The sequence below is a fragment of the Onychomys torridus genome, chromosome 2 (genome assembly GCF_903995425.1).
Source record: "Onychomys torridus chromosome 2, mOncTor1.1, whole genome shotgun sequence".
NCBI lineage: Eukaryota > Metazoa > Chordata > Mammalia > Rodentia > Cricetidae > Onychomys > Onychomys torridus.
This window is the reverse complement of record NC_050444.1, coordinates 100,201,094-100,218,288: the sequence shown is the minus strand read 5'-3', so window position 1 is coordinate 100,218,288 and position 17,195 is coordinate 100,201,094. Positions and strand designations below refer to the sequence as shown.

Sequence of the window (17,195 nt, the reverse complement as noted above, 5' to 3'; positions counted from 1 at the left end):
CTTTTGTGAAACAAGCACAAGTATTATTGGTATGAAATTCTTTAAATGTCAAAATCTTGTGTAAACCAAATAATTACTTTCAAATAATCTGTGATTCATCAATAATGTTTGATTTGTAAACTTATTTACCTATATAACTGGGGTCCTATAAAAATGCCTCTTGTGAGAAGGGTTACAATTGGGGTAAGTTAAGAGCCCTGGTCTGGGTAGCGAAGTTATTGTCCTTCTGTATAGCCAGATGTTCTCTTCCCTCAGGAGGAGGATGTTAGACATGGAATAAAGCACTGATTTCATAGACTGCTCCATACTAATTCATCAGAAAATGACAGAATGAAAACATATTTGTGTTTTAAGGATTGATTTGTAGAAACTGGCCCACTGTGGAGAATCTCCTTCTGTCTGCTTGTTTGTGAGAATTGTCAGTGCCAGTGTAGGATGTTTGGTGTTGAGTCTAGCAGGGATATGTGCTGGGCCCCGTGCGGGTGTCTCCCTCCTGTGTGCTGCAGCAAGGCCAGCCCCAGGTGTTCACACTGCTACAGTAGTGTCTCTCATGACACTTTCCATTAAAAAGGAACTGTAAGAGATCCTTTCAGACAGTTCATTTGATACAGATGTACTTTTACTTACCTTTTCTTCAAAACATCTACAGCAGTGTTTTCTCACACTTTTCTGTTAAAGATTGGAGTATGCTGATCTATTCCCCGCCATTAAACCAAATTAATAGAACTTAAAAAGGGAATCCTTTCAGAAAATTGAACACTATTGCCATCTTTATTTAAAAACATTTAGAATCTTTTTAAAAAAAATTAACTTTCTTGTTTGAGTAGGCATTTAATGATTCCCACTGTATGCAAGGGCCACACTCTACATGATAATACTCTACATTCCACACTCTACATATAATACTCTACATTCCATACTCTACATGATAATATTCTACATTCCACACTCTACATGATAATACTCTACATTCCACACTCTACATGATAATAGTCTACATTCCACACTCTACATGATAATACTCTACATTCCACGCTCTACTTGGTAATACTCTACATTCCACACTCTACATGATAATATTCTACATTCCACACTCTACATGATAATAGTCTACATTCCACACTCTACATGATAATACTCTACATTCCAAACTCTACATGATAATAGTCTACATTCCACACTCTACATGATAATACTCTACATTCCACACTCTACATGATAATACTCTACATTCCACACTCTACATGATAATATATGAGTACTGCTATGTCTGTCCATTTACTGTAAGATTATGAAGGTAGTAGAAGCATAAGTGCTGAAATTATAAGAATTTTATAATGGTAAAATTTCATTTTAGTAACTGCAGAAAATATGCATCTCATATAAGGAAGCAATTATTTTATCTTGGAAGATGAAGAAATAGTTTTTATGGATGTGATGAGAACAATTTATCGTGAAAACAAAGTACCTTTTCTTTTTACTTCTGTTAACCTATATTTGTAGACTGTTTTCCAGGACCCCAAAGGAAATTACTAACTGGGTAATAGGCAATAGTTGATTCCAGTACTAGGAGGCTGTGGCAGTAGCTTTGGCAGTTCAAAGCCTGCCTGGGTTGCATTGTAGCAAGACCCTGTCTCATAAAAACAAAACTCATTTTTTTATTTGCATTATATACTAATGATATTTCTAACCTTCACTTTTTTTAAAATTGGGTGCCTTCTAAACCCAATCCGACCACCAGCCTGTTTCTAATACACATGTTCAAATTAATTCATTAATAATTATAAAATAAAATGCTTCAGAGAAATATTTATAAGATTGATTTCAATTTGTCTACTGAAACTAAGACAGTATTATTTCTTCTTTAGTGCTCTTAGATAAAATATTTTGTATAAATTAATTGACTTATATAAAATTCTAATGTTTTGATTGAGTTTAGAATTTTATAAGATTTTACTTACATTCTCATGATTTTTTTTCAGAACCATGCTTTCTGTCATTTACTTTGAAATAATGATTTCTTATTTTTGTAAGGTTAAAATAGAAATGTATAAAACTTGTAGCAGCATTGATGGCAAAGATACTTGATTACTTTGGAGACTCAGAAAAAAGAGAATGTCTTGGAGAAACAAGCTGAAGAGTCTGTGGAATTTAGAGTGGTTGCTGAGTCTCAGCATCACTCACCGTCACTCTCCTGCTGTCTTCCTAAATGGGTCTGCTCTCCTCCTCAGAACGGGAGCTCTGGGAGCTATGCAACAAGTGTAATCTGATGAGGCCAAAGCGTTCCCATCACTGCAGCCGCTGTGGCCACTGTGTGAGGAGGATGGACCACCACTGTCCTTGGTGAGTAGATGATCGTCAGTGCTCACAGACAGCAACAGGAGTCCTGGTGAAATTATCCTGAGTGTGTTAGTGCACATCTGTAATCCTAGCACTCAGGAGCTGAGGCAGGAGTGTAGTTGGAGAGCTTCTCTTCAGGTGCCACCAAGCCCCCGTGGTCCCTCAATCCACGTATAAAACAATCACACAGACACTTAAATTATTTAAACTGCTTGGTCATTAGCTCAGGCCTACCCTTGTCTAGCTCTTACTCTTATATTTAGCCCATTTCTCTTAATCTATACTTTGCCATGTGGCTCATGGCTTACCAGTACCTTACATCTTTCTTGTCGTGGTGGTGGCTGGCAGTATCTCTCCACCCAGCCTTCTACTTCCCACAATTCTCCTCCTCCTTGTCCCGCCTACCCTATCCTTCCTGCCTGGCTACTGGCCAATTAGCACTTTATTTATTTTAACCAATCAGAGCAACACATTTGACATACAGAACATCCCATAGCACAGGAGGATTGATGAGTGAAAATAAAAACAATCTGAGAACCTTCCAGCTTTAAGCAAAAATAACACTTAGGTCATTCCATTAAATATTGTTTTAATAAAAAAATGGTTCTTGCAACTTCCAGAGTAAATTATCTATAGAGATTTACCTTTGCTAACAAGAAAGACATTTGAGCAGAAAACTTCAGAATTAACACACACCCAAATATACTGGAGGACTAAGGTGCTCACATCAAATGAGGCAATTTGTGCAGAGCATTTGGTACATGGACACATGTGTGCAAGCATTTACTTAACAGCTGTTTCTCTTCCTGGGGCTCTGAACCACAATGGCCACTGCTTAGATTCCTTTCTTACTCGTTGAAGAACAACACTTTTCAGATTTGCTAAGAACTCCCTTCTACTCCTTCCACTGTTTATAGTATTTTCTGTTGGAGATATATATATGTAAGTGCTAATTAGCTGTTTCTGTGGAACTGCCAATATTTTTGGTCAATAGGGGGCTCTGTTGTAATATTTAAAGACATTCTGTTAAAAAGTAGATTAAAAAAAAACAAAACAAAAGACCCACAAATGCTCTGAATCTATTGTATTTCATTTCAAAGCTGTCACAAAAATCTTTTAGCAAGATACTATATTTAATTCTGCTTCTCTCATATTGGATCTTGTTTAAATATTTAAATTGGTATAGCACTAATAAACTGATATAGCACTTTATAAATATATGTGCATATATATATTTGTACATATATACATGCACATATATATGAAGTTAACTATATAATAGCCCCCTTTAACTTAAAAAAAATTACCTGCATTTGGCTGAAGAAGACACTTCACCTTTGTCCAATGATGCTAATCAATTTCACTTCTGTTATTTATAATAACTTTATTATGATAACTTTCTCTTATAGCTATGATATTTTGATAGCCTTGCTAATTAGCAAGCTTTTAGTTTAACTTGTATTTTTAACTATAACTGTTTATTTTAATAGATTTCCAGAGACTAGAAAAACAGAAGAGCATTTTAAATAAAAGTACTTGAGTTTTTTAATTGTCTAAGTCTACTATAAGATACTGTATTCGATGTCATGCAGTGTTCAAAAAATGTGCCTCACATTTTAAATAGATCAGTTCTCAATTAATTATTTTAAACCTCAGTGATCATTACAACCACAATAATAGTACATGAAAAATACTATGTGAAATCTGCATTCAGATAAGTGGTAATTACATTGAAAAGTCATAGCACTTTTTTTGTGTTAGTTTTACTGATGAACTAAAATGATACTAAATATTCATGGTAGAGTTGGGTGTTAATCTTCCTTACAAAAGAATGCCATAATTTAAAGTTTAAAAACATTGTCTGGGCAATGTGCCTGTTAATTCTAGTGATATCTTTTTAAGAGGTAAAGACTAGCATGTTGGTGAGGAAATGAAGCACCGTTTAACTTGAAGTGTGATGCTGAGATATTTCTGTCCCCAGGCTTCTTGCTTCTAGTGTCTGTTTGAGGGTGTTGGTGGGAGGAGAGGGAGTAGACAGAAATTGGAGATTATCAAGGAAGGTTGACAGACCTAGGATTGGGGGTTTCTATCATTGAATTTCGTACAGAGCACTGCTGCGGTTCAAGTGAGGGTCTCCACATTATTAGTTGGAAGCAGGCTTCTTAATGTTCTCAAGACTTCAGCACTTAACTGTCACAGCTTCAGAGTCAATCACAAGCTCTTAGACACGTTAACGTCTTTGGTTTTTGTCTCTGAGCATTGTTTTTAAATAGTTGAAGCTCTCAGGTGGACGTACGTACGTGAGTGCTCTGTGCCTGTCAGGGCTCCTTAGATGCTGTCTCAGAGCCTGTTCTGAAGCCTGGTGGAGGAGAGGAGGGGTGGGGCAGCAACAGCTGAGAGCCTTTTCAGGCCTGAATGAGCTCACTTCTCTTAAAGCCTCTCTTGAAGATAACAAAGCTTTAATTGTCCTGTTTACCAAGTATGTGCTCTGTAGCCTCAGATAAACTCCCACAAGCATTTCAGCTCAGTTCTATGTTTGATTTTTAAAAATAATGCAAACTACACATTTAAGGTACAAATTGAACTTGACATATCTTCATATAAATATATGTACATACATATGTATACATACATACATACACACACACATATATATTCACACTCCCTTGGTGATAGTATAGTCCTAATTTGAAAGGAAAACATTCATATAATTTTGAGAAAAATAGTTTCACATCGGAATTTAAATTAGATTTTTCTATGGAATCTTAAAATATACTAATTTTGTAACAATTTACTAATTTTAAATCAACCTTGACAATTTATGATTATAGCATCATTTGCTATTGTTTTGACAGAGAGTACATGTAAGTGGTTTTGAATGCATTTTTATTTTCAGCAGCCAAGGATCAATTTTTTTTATAAAGTGAAAATATAAAAATAAAATTTGTGCCTTGCAGTTCTATCCAAGTAGCAAGTTTGAGCTGTTTTCCTCCAAAGTGTTCAAATTACTGTCTTCTGCTAGAGTGCTCTGTAGAAGGGCAGGAATGCCAGAGAGAGGTTCTCCTTCTTGCCCTCTTGACCTCACTCTCCTCTAACTGGATATCCTTTGGCCAGTGACCGAAATGCTGTCCTCCTCTTCCCATGTCATTGACATGAGGAGACTGCCAGTGTCTGCTCTCCTGCCTCACTGGGCTGCTGGAGCTGTAGGGTTTAGTCTCTAGCTGGCCTCCTTCGGAAGGAGAAGGCACTTTATAGATGTGGATCTTTAAGTAGTTGGCTTTTAGGTTTGGGAGAGGCTTCCCTTCCTGATCCTGATGTGAGCATCTGACTAAAGTGTGCATGTTTCTTTCTCTTTTTTTCCAGGATAAACAACTGTGTGGGCGAGGACAATCACTGGCTCTTTCTGCAGCTCTGCTTCTACACCGAGCTTCTCACTTGCTACGCACTGATGTTTTCTTTCTGCCACTACTATTACTTTCTCCCACTGAAAAAGCGCAATTTGGTAAGACACGTTTATGTCCACTGGTGTTGGAGCAGCTGTGGTGTACACCTGTGAGCACGGCGGTTCCTCGCATGCAGGAGTGCAGGCAGACTAACAAAAGAGTCAGTAGACCAGAGGACTCTGCACTGGGGCCGACAAGCTGGCTGCTCTTTCTACACAAGTCTCCTTAGGCTATGTGTGCTGAGTGGATTTCTTCAGAAAACAGAATACTGGCTCTTTTAGTATAGAAGTCTTAGTTTAAAATAGCCTAAAATAATGACTACAAAGGAAAAGTATCAAATTCTTGTTTTTTAAAAAATAAAAACAGATATAGATTAGTTTTTTATTATACTTTTTTACTATTGTAAATTTTCTTCTCTACTTCTCCCAGATCCTTTCCACCTTCATACCTATGCAAATTCATGTTCTTATTCTCTCTCATGTTTCTCTCTGTGTGTTTCTTCAAAAACAGAAGCAAAAAACCCAGACAACAAAAAACACCAGACCATAACCAAAACAAGAGGACATAAAACATGGAGTCTGTTTTGTGTTGGTCAGCTTCTCCTGAGCATTAGGTCTTCCCTGGAGTGTGGATAATTAATTTAATTTTTAAATGTTCTCAAAAGTAGTTACCTTTTTGAGAAGGGGACTCCTTTCTCTCTTTTTTGTTTTTGGTTTTTAAGATTAGATCATGGCATGTAGCCCAAGGTGGCCATGAACTCTCGGCCTTCTTGCTCAGTCTCCTAAAGTGCTGGGATTGCAGGCACTTACTACTCTGCCTGTTCTTCTGCCTCCAGCTCTCCTCAGTAGTGAGATGAATTTCTAGCATGTTCTAGAGCAGTGGTTCTCAACCTTCCTAACGCTGCAACCCTTTAATACAGTTCCTCATGGTGTGCTGACCCCCAACCATAAAATTATTTCTGTTGCTGCTTCATAACTATAATTTTGCTACTATTACGAACCGTAATGTTAATATCTGATATGCAGGATAGTCTCAGGCAACCCTTGAGAAAAGGGCCTTCAACCCCCAAACAGGTCACAACCCACAAGTTGAGAAGCACTGTTCTAGAGTTTTCTTTAGGTACACGTCATTTCAGCAGTGCCCAGACTTGCCTACATGGTGGTGATGCTGTTAGCAGCTCCAGAGCCTTTGGTTGTTGACTGTGTCAGCACTGTACTGCAGACTTCTCACTAGTGTTTCTAATGTTCACAAGAGAAAATTGAGGCTAACTGGAATGAAAAAGGTACTGGACACAAAAAGGGAGGGGAGATTACCCCACTGGTTTTAGTTACAGAGCTGGGATTAAACACAGTCGTATGAAATTATTTTTCATTTTATTTGGACTTTGCTTATATTTTAAAAAATACTCTGTGTGTGTGTGTGTGTGTGTGTGTGTGTGTGTGTGTGTGTGAGAGAGAGAGAGAGAGAGAGAGAAGGAGACAGAGACACAGAGAGATAGGTGGGGGAAAGCAGGAAAAGAGAGTGCATGTGAGTGCATGTACAGAGATATAGGACAGAAAGGACAGGTGGAGGGGTTCTCTCTCTCTCTCTCTCTTTCTCTCTCTCTCTCTCTCTCTACTATTTGCACTGTTTATGTCTTTGTATATGAAATGCCATGTGCAGGTATGCCATTGAGCTGTGAAATTCGAGTGATGGGAGCCTCAGTTCTGTGTGTGGTTGCTTTGGTGCACAGGCTTGTTCTGAGACTTGGCTGTTATGTGTGGCTGCCGACCTTAGTGGTGCTCTGTTTTCAATGTGATTGGATTGTGGTTATTAAATATGATTATTAAATATTAAATATTCGGTTATTAAAACTGAATAAAATTCAGAAGACAGTCTTGCCTCTTGTTGGTACTGGTCGTTAACCCTCGAGCTCTATGCAAGCTAGACAAGTGCTTGGCTGCTGAGCTGTAGCCCCAGGCTGCTTGTTTGGAGGCAGGCCTCACTAACTGGCCAGGTTCATCTTGAGCTTACTCTTCCTCTCTGGTGCCCAGCCAAGCTTGGAGTCTATAGTCTTCCTGCCCCAGCCTTCAGAAAAGAGGCTTGTAAATGGTGTCTTTAGCATTTCCACATGGCAAATACAGTGCCTGTTTCTATTAGAGTTTTAGAAATGATTCATCTTGCTTAAGATTAATTTGTAGCACAATTGATGTTAGTTAGAACATGTGAGTTCTCCAAGGAAACTGTTTGTGTTATAATTGAGCCTCAGAAGAAGTGTTTTAAATTTTTCAGGAGGCGTAAGATCATAGTTTTTCAAAAAGAGAGGGAAAAGATGTAAGAGGAGTCGGTGGAGAGGAAAGACTATGAAGAGAGGCCACCTTGCAGGGCAGGGCGGAGGTCAGCAGCCTCTGCCTCTGCAGGTTAAGTGGATCTCCATATTTAGTTGACTTTGTTAGTAGGTTTTACTGGGGGACAAAACAGCTATTCTCATTTTTCCATGCACAGTCTATGATTGCTTTTGTGCTACATGAAGTTGAACGGCGGTGGCAAACTGCATGGCTAGCAGAACTCAGAATATTAAAGGCTTGGCTCTCAATATTAAGCTTGCTGACTATGGTAGTAGAAAACTTTGAAAACAGGTACTCTAGGTTCAGACACTTAGCTTCTCTTCTTATGTGTATAACCTTTAACCCCTCTGATCTGTAATTTTGTTTTCTGAATAGTGTGAATAATAATGAAACTAAATAAGTTAATAAACATGTACAGCCAGGCATGGTGAAGTTTGTCTATAATCCTAGAATTTTGGAGGCTGATTGCAGGAGCATCAGCAGTTGAGAGTCAGCCTCAGCCACATAGCAACTTAGAGGCTATACAAGACCTTACCTCAAAAAACTAAAGCAACTAAGAAAAAAAAGATATATATATATATATATATATAAAATACCTGGTAAATAGTGGATGTTTAACTTATGTTACATTGGCTTTTCTAAAACTCTCAGAAGCAGAGAATATTTTCTTTAGCCTCTTCATTTTTATGAAAAATTTAAAATCATTGAACAATATTGTTGGGGGGTTTGGTGACAGACAAAAGAAATTCCAGTAAGAAAAAAGAATGACACAATAATACTTATGTGGAAGCTTTAGAAATTTGAAATTGCACAAATTCTTTTTTCTTGAATATTAGGGAGATGGGGACATGGCTTAGTGAGCAGAGTCCTCGTGGCCCAGTGTGGTTGCACATACTGTAATCCCAGTGCTGGGGTTGGAGACTGGAGGAGCCCTGGAGCTTATGACCAATGCCTCAAAGTGAGTGTATAGCCTTCCCAATGATACCTAAAGTTGTACATGAACATGGACACACACATAATTATGTGTGCACACACACGTAATTTGAAAGATAGGAACTTTGGGTAAATTAATGTCAATTAGAGGGAGAATTATGTTTTAAAGTAGAGAAACTGTAGGTGGCATTTGAATGTATTTTCATATATGTACTGTGTTGTACATATATACTGAATGTTAGAAGAAGGGTTAACAGTATAAAATATCTAAAGAGATTAAAAATACTAGGGAAAAATATACAAAGCTATGTTTTTGAAACTCAGATAGGAGTAATGCAGGTTTTTTAAATTGTGTAATACCTTAGTATTAATAAATGACAATCAAGTTATCAAAAATGTTGACTATATTAAAGCTATTTTGGTAAGAGTAACTCTAGGAATATTACCATTGTTTATGTTTAGTAATGTTGAACAGCATTGTTCTCTTAGCCTAAGCTTTTTCAAGCATTAGCATTAAGTGGATTGCTTAATAGTTTATCTTTTCTTTCTTGTGCTCTTCTTCCTGTTAGAAATGATGGAATGGCAACTTAGAAATATCTTTTCCAAGATCATGTCACATGCCATGGAGGAATCTCTTGCATGTTCTTATTTAGACATTTTCTGAGCTAGGGCTGACAATTCATTTGTATGATCTCAGACTTGAGAGTCTGAGTCAGGATTGTCATGAATTTGACATAGTGAATCTCAGTATGAACTACTTTACTTCAGCTCTTCTAGGACAAATTATCCCAGTTATAATCCTGAAAGTATCTTCATTTCTTCCATATTGAAGGGTTTATTGGTTAGCACAGGTTAGCACAGATGAACAATTGCTTTTAGTTAAAAAATATTTCCATTGTCTGTAGTTGAAAGTTTCTCTGGTCCCACCCATCACCGCGGTCCCACAGCTTATAAAATAATCATTCAGAGGCTTAATATTATTTACAAACTGTGTGGCCTATGGCAGGCTTCTTGCTAGCTAGCTCTTATAACCTAACCCATTTCTGTTGATCTATAATTTGCCACATAGCCATGGCGTTACCAGTCTACTGGCATCTTGCTTCTCCTTGGACGGTAGCTGGTATCTCCTCTGCCTCTGCTTTTCTACTTCCTATCTCTCTCTTGGATTTTCTGCCTGGCTATAACCTGACTTGCCATAGGCCAGAGCAGCTTCTTTATTAACCAATCATAGCAACACATACTCATAGTGTACAGAAAGACAGCCCACAGCACTTCCCCTTTTCTGTCTAATCAAAAGAAAGTTTTAACTTTAACATAGTAAAATTATAATTTCTATATAATAGAAAAGCAATTAAATAGGAATTACAGTTATATGGTTTATTTGTATTTGGCAAAATTAAAGAAAATATTCTATCCTATATTTGTAAGTCTAAGGTTTCATATCTAATTTATCTTTTATCATAACTGAGGAAAATTATAACTATCTAGTCTTCAACTACATCAAAGACCCGAGAAGGATATAATATTACCTAAATAAAGATATTACCTAAGAGATAGCTGACTGCCTGGACAGTCACCCAAAGTTCCTCTGCAATTTGGGGCGTCCATCTTCAGCCTAATTGTGTAACATCAAGATGCCCTAATCTATATAAATAGAGTTCTGTAGAGTTTTAGATGCATGTGGCTCTAAGGTTTGAGTACTGTTGGGCTCTGGACAGACTTTATAGTGAGATATAGAGATTAGCAAAACAGAAAGAAGAAAAACAGTGTGAGACAAGAAAACTACAAGAGGCTTAGTGGAATGGTCAATTTGGGGTTAAATCTGCTCTAAAATACTAACTATAGCAAATATTGTTGGGCTAAGTAATAGTACACTGTTCTTTTTATAGAAGTCCTTTTGAAGATGACATTGTAAAGCGTTACCACTAATTTCAGTAGGGAAGTCACCATTATCATGTTGACTGTAACAGTAATTCTATTCCATATGTACTTTTTTGTAGGACCTTCTTGATACCCTTTTCATTTTTCCTATGACCAATAAAAACCTGTGTCCTGCTGTTGAGTATGTGTGGACAGCTGGCCAGATAGTGTCAGCCCTCTTTCATCCACCTTCTGCCCCCTGATTACTTGAGATGTGAGGGAAGAGGTCCAGGCTCGTTTGGAGTTAATGAGTGCTAGGCATCTTTGTACAGCAGGTGTGTGCTTGACTTTGAGCCTTTGCTTTTGTCCTGAGAGAAGTGGGAAGTTTCTACCTGCTTTTCCGGATCGATCCCTTTTCAGGTAGATAGATGGCAGCAGAGTGTCTTTTCTCCTAGATCCAAGCTGAGTGCTGGTCTAAGCTGGGAATCAAAGTATTACCAACTCTCAGGTGCCTGTTAGTTTTGAAGATGAAGATGTTTATTCACCTAAAAGAATAGAATTGCCTGTGAATGGCACTTGACCAGTGTTGTTGAGAAGCTGGTAGATTATGAATAACTCTTGAAAAAGAAAATTGAGAGAAAGCAGGCTGTTTGCAAATTCTGGGTAACGAACCATTGGGGAATCTGATTTTCCATTTCTTATTTTCTGTTTCTAGGAGACCTCTTTCTGAAATGGATTATTTTAGTTTCTTGCAGTTATCCCTGTTTTTGTTTTGTTTTGTTTTGTTTTCTTACAGTAACTTGATGCTTTAAGAAAAAGAATCTTATTTCCCCCTGTAGTATTGGGGAATGAGCCTAAGTTCTGTGCATGACTGACAAACACTTCATCACTGGAAGTGCTTTCTGGCAGAGCAACCACCAGCCTGCAAACACTGCTTCTGTTTCCTCTTGAAGGACTTTGTTTCTAGGGGTTGGGAGGGAACAGTGTCTCATGTAGCCTAAGCTGCCCTCAAACTTGCTAAGTAGCCCAAGGTGACATTAAACTTCCGATTTCCCTGCCTCCATCCCCAAGTACAAACATTGTAGGTAAATGCCACCATGCCTGGTGCATCAGAAAAGTTTCTAGGCAATTTTATACTAACATTTTAAAAAATGTAAGTATAGATTTGATATATACTATCACACTACAAAATTTGCTATTAAAAGAATGACAAGTCAATAGATTCATACATTGATGATTTCTTTTTTTTTAGGCAGCCTGCATTTAATATTTTTATCTAACATAAAGACTGCATATTCTATCTTATAAAAATATCATATAGTTTAAATTAAAAAAAATGTATACCCACGGCCTACTAGATATTGTAGACAGTAATTACTATCTATGAGAGGGAAAAATCCACATTTTTAAGTAAATAATTTGTAGTATTAAAGCAGGAGTTGCACAGCTAATCATTTGTGGAATGCCACTTCAGTTCTAAAATTATGCTTTTAAAATTATTTTTATGTGAAGTAGATTCAAATTAACTCCTGATTGATTCTTTTATAGTTATTTTTATGTGAAGGTCAAAATTATACAAACTACATTCAGTGATATGAGAGCAGGGGTGACAGAAGGGGACGAGGAGGGAGAATTTAAACAGAGAACTTGCTGCCAGTATTCCTAAGAGGGAATAAATAATGTGCAGTGGCTGTCCAGACTCTTGTGCTAGCAAGATACATCACTGCTACCCACCTGGTGGGTGTCTAATAGTGTCGCTATTTGGATTTTGTGTCATAGAATTGTGCCACACAATTCTTTGCCTAGGCTTTTGGCAAAAACAAAAACAATAAACAATAACAACAACAAAAAACCCCAAAACAAAGAACAAAAACAAAACCAAGAAGATTTGATTGCAAGTATCTTTGGATATTTCTAAATCTCATAATTAATTTTTTTTTTTGTGTGTGTGTGTGTGTGTAATCATCCTTAAAGGTAATCGACGCCTTCAGCTGTTTATTGCCATTACAATACTTTAGGCCCTAATGATCTTCATTTTCTTATCATGTACAAGGTCACTTATTTGTTATGCTTCCTGAAGAATGGAGAATATTGATGAAATACATATTTAGTTTATGAACTTTTGATGAGTATAACAAAGAAGAATGTGGGGTTAGGATCAATATGAAAATAAACTATTAACGCTAGTGTGAAGGCAGTCTAGCTCCTTTGTTCATGTATACTGACTTACTGCTGAGGATGTTGTCTGTGTAACATTACAGATATTGGCAGACAAAAACGATCTAATCTAACAGTTGTCATGTCTTTGTGTCAGTGGATTCCTTTTCTGTCTTGACAGATGGAACATAGAAACCTTGTACAAACCCTGACCATGTGCTGTAATAACAGGATGGCTGTGCACGTCTCCATGAGACTGTTTCTGTGGCATCGAGCTCTAAATAGGGTAGCATTTCACATGGGAGACACAGTAGCTCTCGCATCTGAGATGTCAATCTCCTTGAGTTTAAATGGTTAAAACCTGGGAGCACTGTTGCCACTGTCTTATTTCTACCAAACACTGCAGTGCTGCATTCATTTGTGAATTTAACAAGAAAATGTTACCCAGTTTCTTACGAATTGCTCCATCCTTTTTAGAAATTCTACTGATAAAATATGGAAAGACAAGACAATTTTTCTTAAGTATTCACTGTCTGCTTGGAAATCAGGTGCTGGTCACATTTGTTCTATAATAGCAAAATTGCATGTACATATATACAAAATGTAATGTTTGATTCTGGGCATTCAGTGATAGTCACTAGAGAGGTATAAATTGTGAGTTTCCCTTTAGATATTAATTTCCATTAGGATGTAATGAGATTGAAAGAATTTATGTTTCTTCAAAGAACGTAGGAGGAGAGGAATTACATAATAAATTTCTAAACACTCCAATTATATTTTAGAATTAATAAACAAAAGACCCAAATATGCAGAAAAATAATACAGCTATAAAGATTTTAAGACTAGAATAAAATGTATTTTGTTATAAAATGAATTTTCATATCAGCATTAATCTCTGCATATAAAGGTGGTTATTTCATCATTTTTTTAAAAGATTTATTTATTATGTATACAGAAGAGGGCGCCAGATCTCATTACAGATGGTTGTGAGCCACCATGTGCTTGCTGGGAATTGAACTCAGGACCTCTGGAAGAGCAGTCAGTGCTCTTAACCTCTGAGCCATCTCTCCAGCCCTATTTAGTCATTTTTAAAACTCAAATCTCTGCTAGATATGTCAGATAGGATCAAATTTACATCTTTTCTTAGAAAATAAACAACCCAAATCCCCAGTGATAGGCTGGTTCTCATTCGGATGGGACAGTCATTTTAAGGAAAAGACCATAAGCACACAGTGGTTATATTGGGGCATCCATCCCTCCACCTGTTGCATCTAAGAACTGGTTGTTTTACTTCCAAGTTTAACAGCAACAGGCTCCTGGAGAATCCTAATTCTTTGACTCTCTCTGGTATGTTCAGTAACCATGATGCCAAATTAAGTGTTTTTTGTTTTCTTTGTCCTTAGAACCCAGTTCACTTTAAGAATCCTCGGTTCCTTTCCTTGAAAATGACCAAATGACCTTTGCCTTATCACCGTTCCCATTCCCCACCATGTTCCTTTCCATCTCTGCAGTACTCTGTGCCTGCCTGCGTCTCCTGTAGTGCAGTGTGGTACATTTGGGGGTTTTACCAGTGTAGTTCTGAGTGTGTGCGGCACATCATTATTGTTTATCATTGTGTGTCACAGGGTTGACCAAATGGAAGAATGAATGGAGTGTGCTTGAAGAGGCTGTCCCTGTGTACTATTATGCAGGTTTTACCCTCATTGCGTTTAAATTTGATAATTATTAAGGATTTGGGTCACTTGAATTTTAATATTATAAATCATGTCTGTACATTCCAAAATTTTGGCAGTGTAATAACAAACTTTCCTCTGTAGACCAAACATCCCATACCTTTTCTGATTTTTGTTTTCTGCCACAGTGTTTAAAAAAAAGTAGCTTATAACCCTGGTATTGAGAGAAATTGTTATTTAAAGATACAATACAGTAATGAACTCCTGTAGTGTTCAACTTTCTTGTAAGTTCTAAAGTTATTTTTGAAAATTTCTAATATTTGTGTGTTGATGACATGGAACAAGAGGAGGAGGGGGTTTCTTTAAAGCAGGAAGGTGTGGTGGTATTGTGTTTCCCGAAATATTGTGCACCCTAATAAACTTATCTGGGGTCAGAGACAGAACAGCCACAATAATTTAACATAGAGGATAGGCAGTGGTAGCACGTGCCTTTAATCCCAGCATTCCAGAGGCAGAAATCCATCCGTTGAAGGATACAGCCAAGCATGGTGACTCACGCCTTTAATCCCAGGGAGTGACGGCAGAAAGTAGAAAGATATATAAGGCGTGAATCAGAAACTAGAAGCATTTGGCTGGTTCAGCTTTTAGGCTTTGGGGCAGCACAGTTCAGCTGAGATTCATTCTGGATGAGGACACAGAAGCTTCCAGTCTGAGGAAACAGGATCAGCTGAGGAACTGGTGAGGTGAGGTAGCTGTGGCTTGTTTTGCTTCTCTGATCTTCCAGCATTTACCCCAGTAACTAGCCTCAGGTTTGGTTTTATTAATAAAACCATTTAAGATTCCTGCTACAGGAAGGGGAATACTTAAGCATGACATATTGGTATGACTTCAGCAGCAGGCAGTTCTGTGAGTCATTTTTAAGACTTTCTTTCTCTTTGTAGGACCTCTTTGTTGTTCGGCATGAGCTGGCTATCATGAGACTAGCTGCCTTTATGGGCATTACTATGTTAGTTGGAATAACAGGACTCTTTTATACACAACTGATTGGCATCATCACAGTAAGTATATTTTTATGTAAACTGACAAGTATGAACAGATGATGTAATTGTGGTTATAACTAAATGATGATGTAATAACTAAAAAGTTATGTGAAGTTTACAAGTTAGAAGAGAATATTACCTGTAACTGTTAATTATGTATAAAGTATACATAAAATTTTGCATCCCTCTTAAAAATTAGCAGAGTATTTTTATATGACAGCAGACCTTGTGTTTATAGTCTTAATAATGACATATACTTTTTCTATTATTAGCATCTAGTGTGAAGTAATTTTTTCTAATCTTCCTTTTATACCACACTGATCATTTTGTTTTCCTATGTTACAAATAACACTATTTCAACATTATGTTTTCCTTTAAATTATTTCCAATTGTGAAGACAAACATTTTACTAGTAATTAAACTGTTCCTTGGATGTCCTAATTGATTTATTGATGTGCAAACTAACTTAATAAGTCATTATCACTGTTTAGTATGTCTAAAAGACTGATAGCCCCTCCTTTTATATTTGGTATGGAGAAAAGTCTTGAAGGAATGTCAAGTCTACTTTGACATTCCTCTGCATTGGATGCAGTCATTTTTCAAACCACGTAATTGGAACATTCCATCAACCACCTGGCAGTGTCAGGTACTAGCCTTTTCATGGGTGCATTTATTACATGTGTTTCTTAGGTCAGTTTGAGAGCATAGGTGGGGAAGCAATGTGAGAGAGAAGACTGCTGGACTTGCTGTAGTATCAGTCATATTTTTTAGAATAACCATATTCAAATCCTGTTATCATGACAAAAGAGACTTGAAAATTGGAGAAAAGTTGTAAGGATTGAAAAAAGAATACTCTATTGGAGAGAAGTAGGTCAAGTGGGCTTTTTAAATATTATTGGAAGGAGTATAATTTGATTTAACCTTCTTGGAAGGTGGATTGTCAATGCCTATCAAAATTTAAGATGTACATTCCTTTTGATCAACCTTGTCAAAATAACCTTGTAGAAGCTATGCATTTGAATGTCTGTAAACATGCTCAGAGGGGCTGCAGCATTGTATTATATTTAACATCTATGTTGCATATGATCATTTAAGTGCTTACCAGCATATAATGAGTAAAGTAAAAAAAGAAAACCTCAAAGCCTACCATTAAGCAACAGTTTTCAAGAATTGTGGTACTGATCTGAGGATGTACATATATGTACATGAACTAGAATTGAGTACTACACAGTCCCTTGCTATCTGTAGAGAATTGGTTTCAGAATGCCCTGTGGATACCAAAATCTGTAGTAGCTGCTAAAATCCCATGTTGGAATAGCATAGTATTTGCACATATATCTCCCTCTGTACTTTAAATCATTTCTAGATCCTTTCTAATACCTAGTACAATACCAATGCTATGTAAATTGCTGCTATCCTGTG

At 37.0% G+C, this 17,195-nt stretch overlaps 1 protein-coding gene across 3 annotated transcripts in view; it reads left to right on the top strand.

The window, feature by feature from the left end:
* The window catches only part of Zdhhc21 (zinc finger DHHC-type palmitoyltransferase 21), a 49,915-nt gene that overhangs the window by 18,565 nt on the left and 14,155 nt on the right, over window positions 1–17,195 (top strand). For all 3 annotated transcript variants that reach the window (XM_036178759.1, XM_036178760.1, XM_036178761.1), the window contains 3 exons: window positions 2,232–2,343; window positions 5,704–5,842; window positions 15,675–15,791. In XM_036178759.1, coding sequence (XP_036034652.1) covers window positions 2,232–2,343; window positions 5,704–5,842; window positions 15,675–15,791 — 368 coding nt within the window. The remainder of the gene's footprint in view (window positions 1–2,231; window positions 2,344–5,703; window positions 5,843–15,674; window positions 15,792–17,195) is intronic.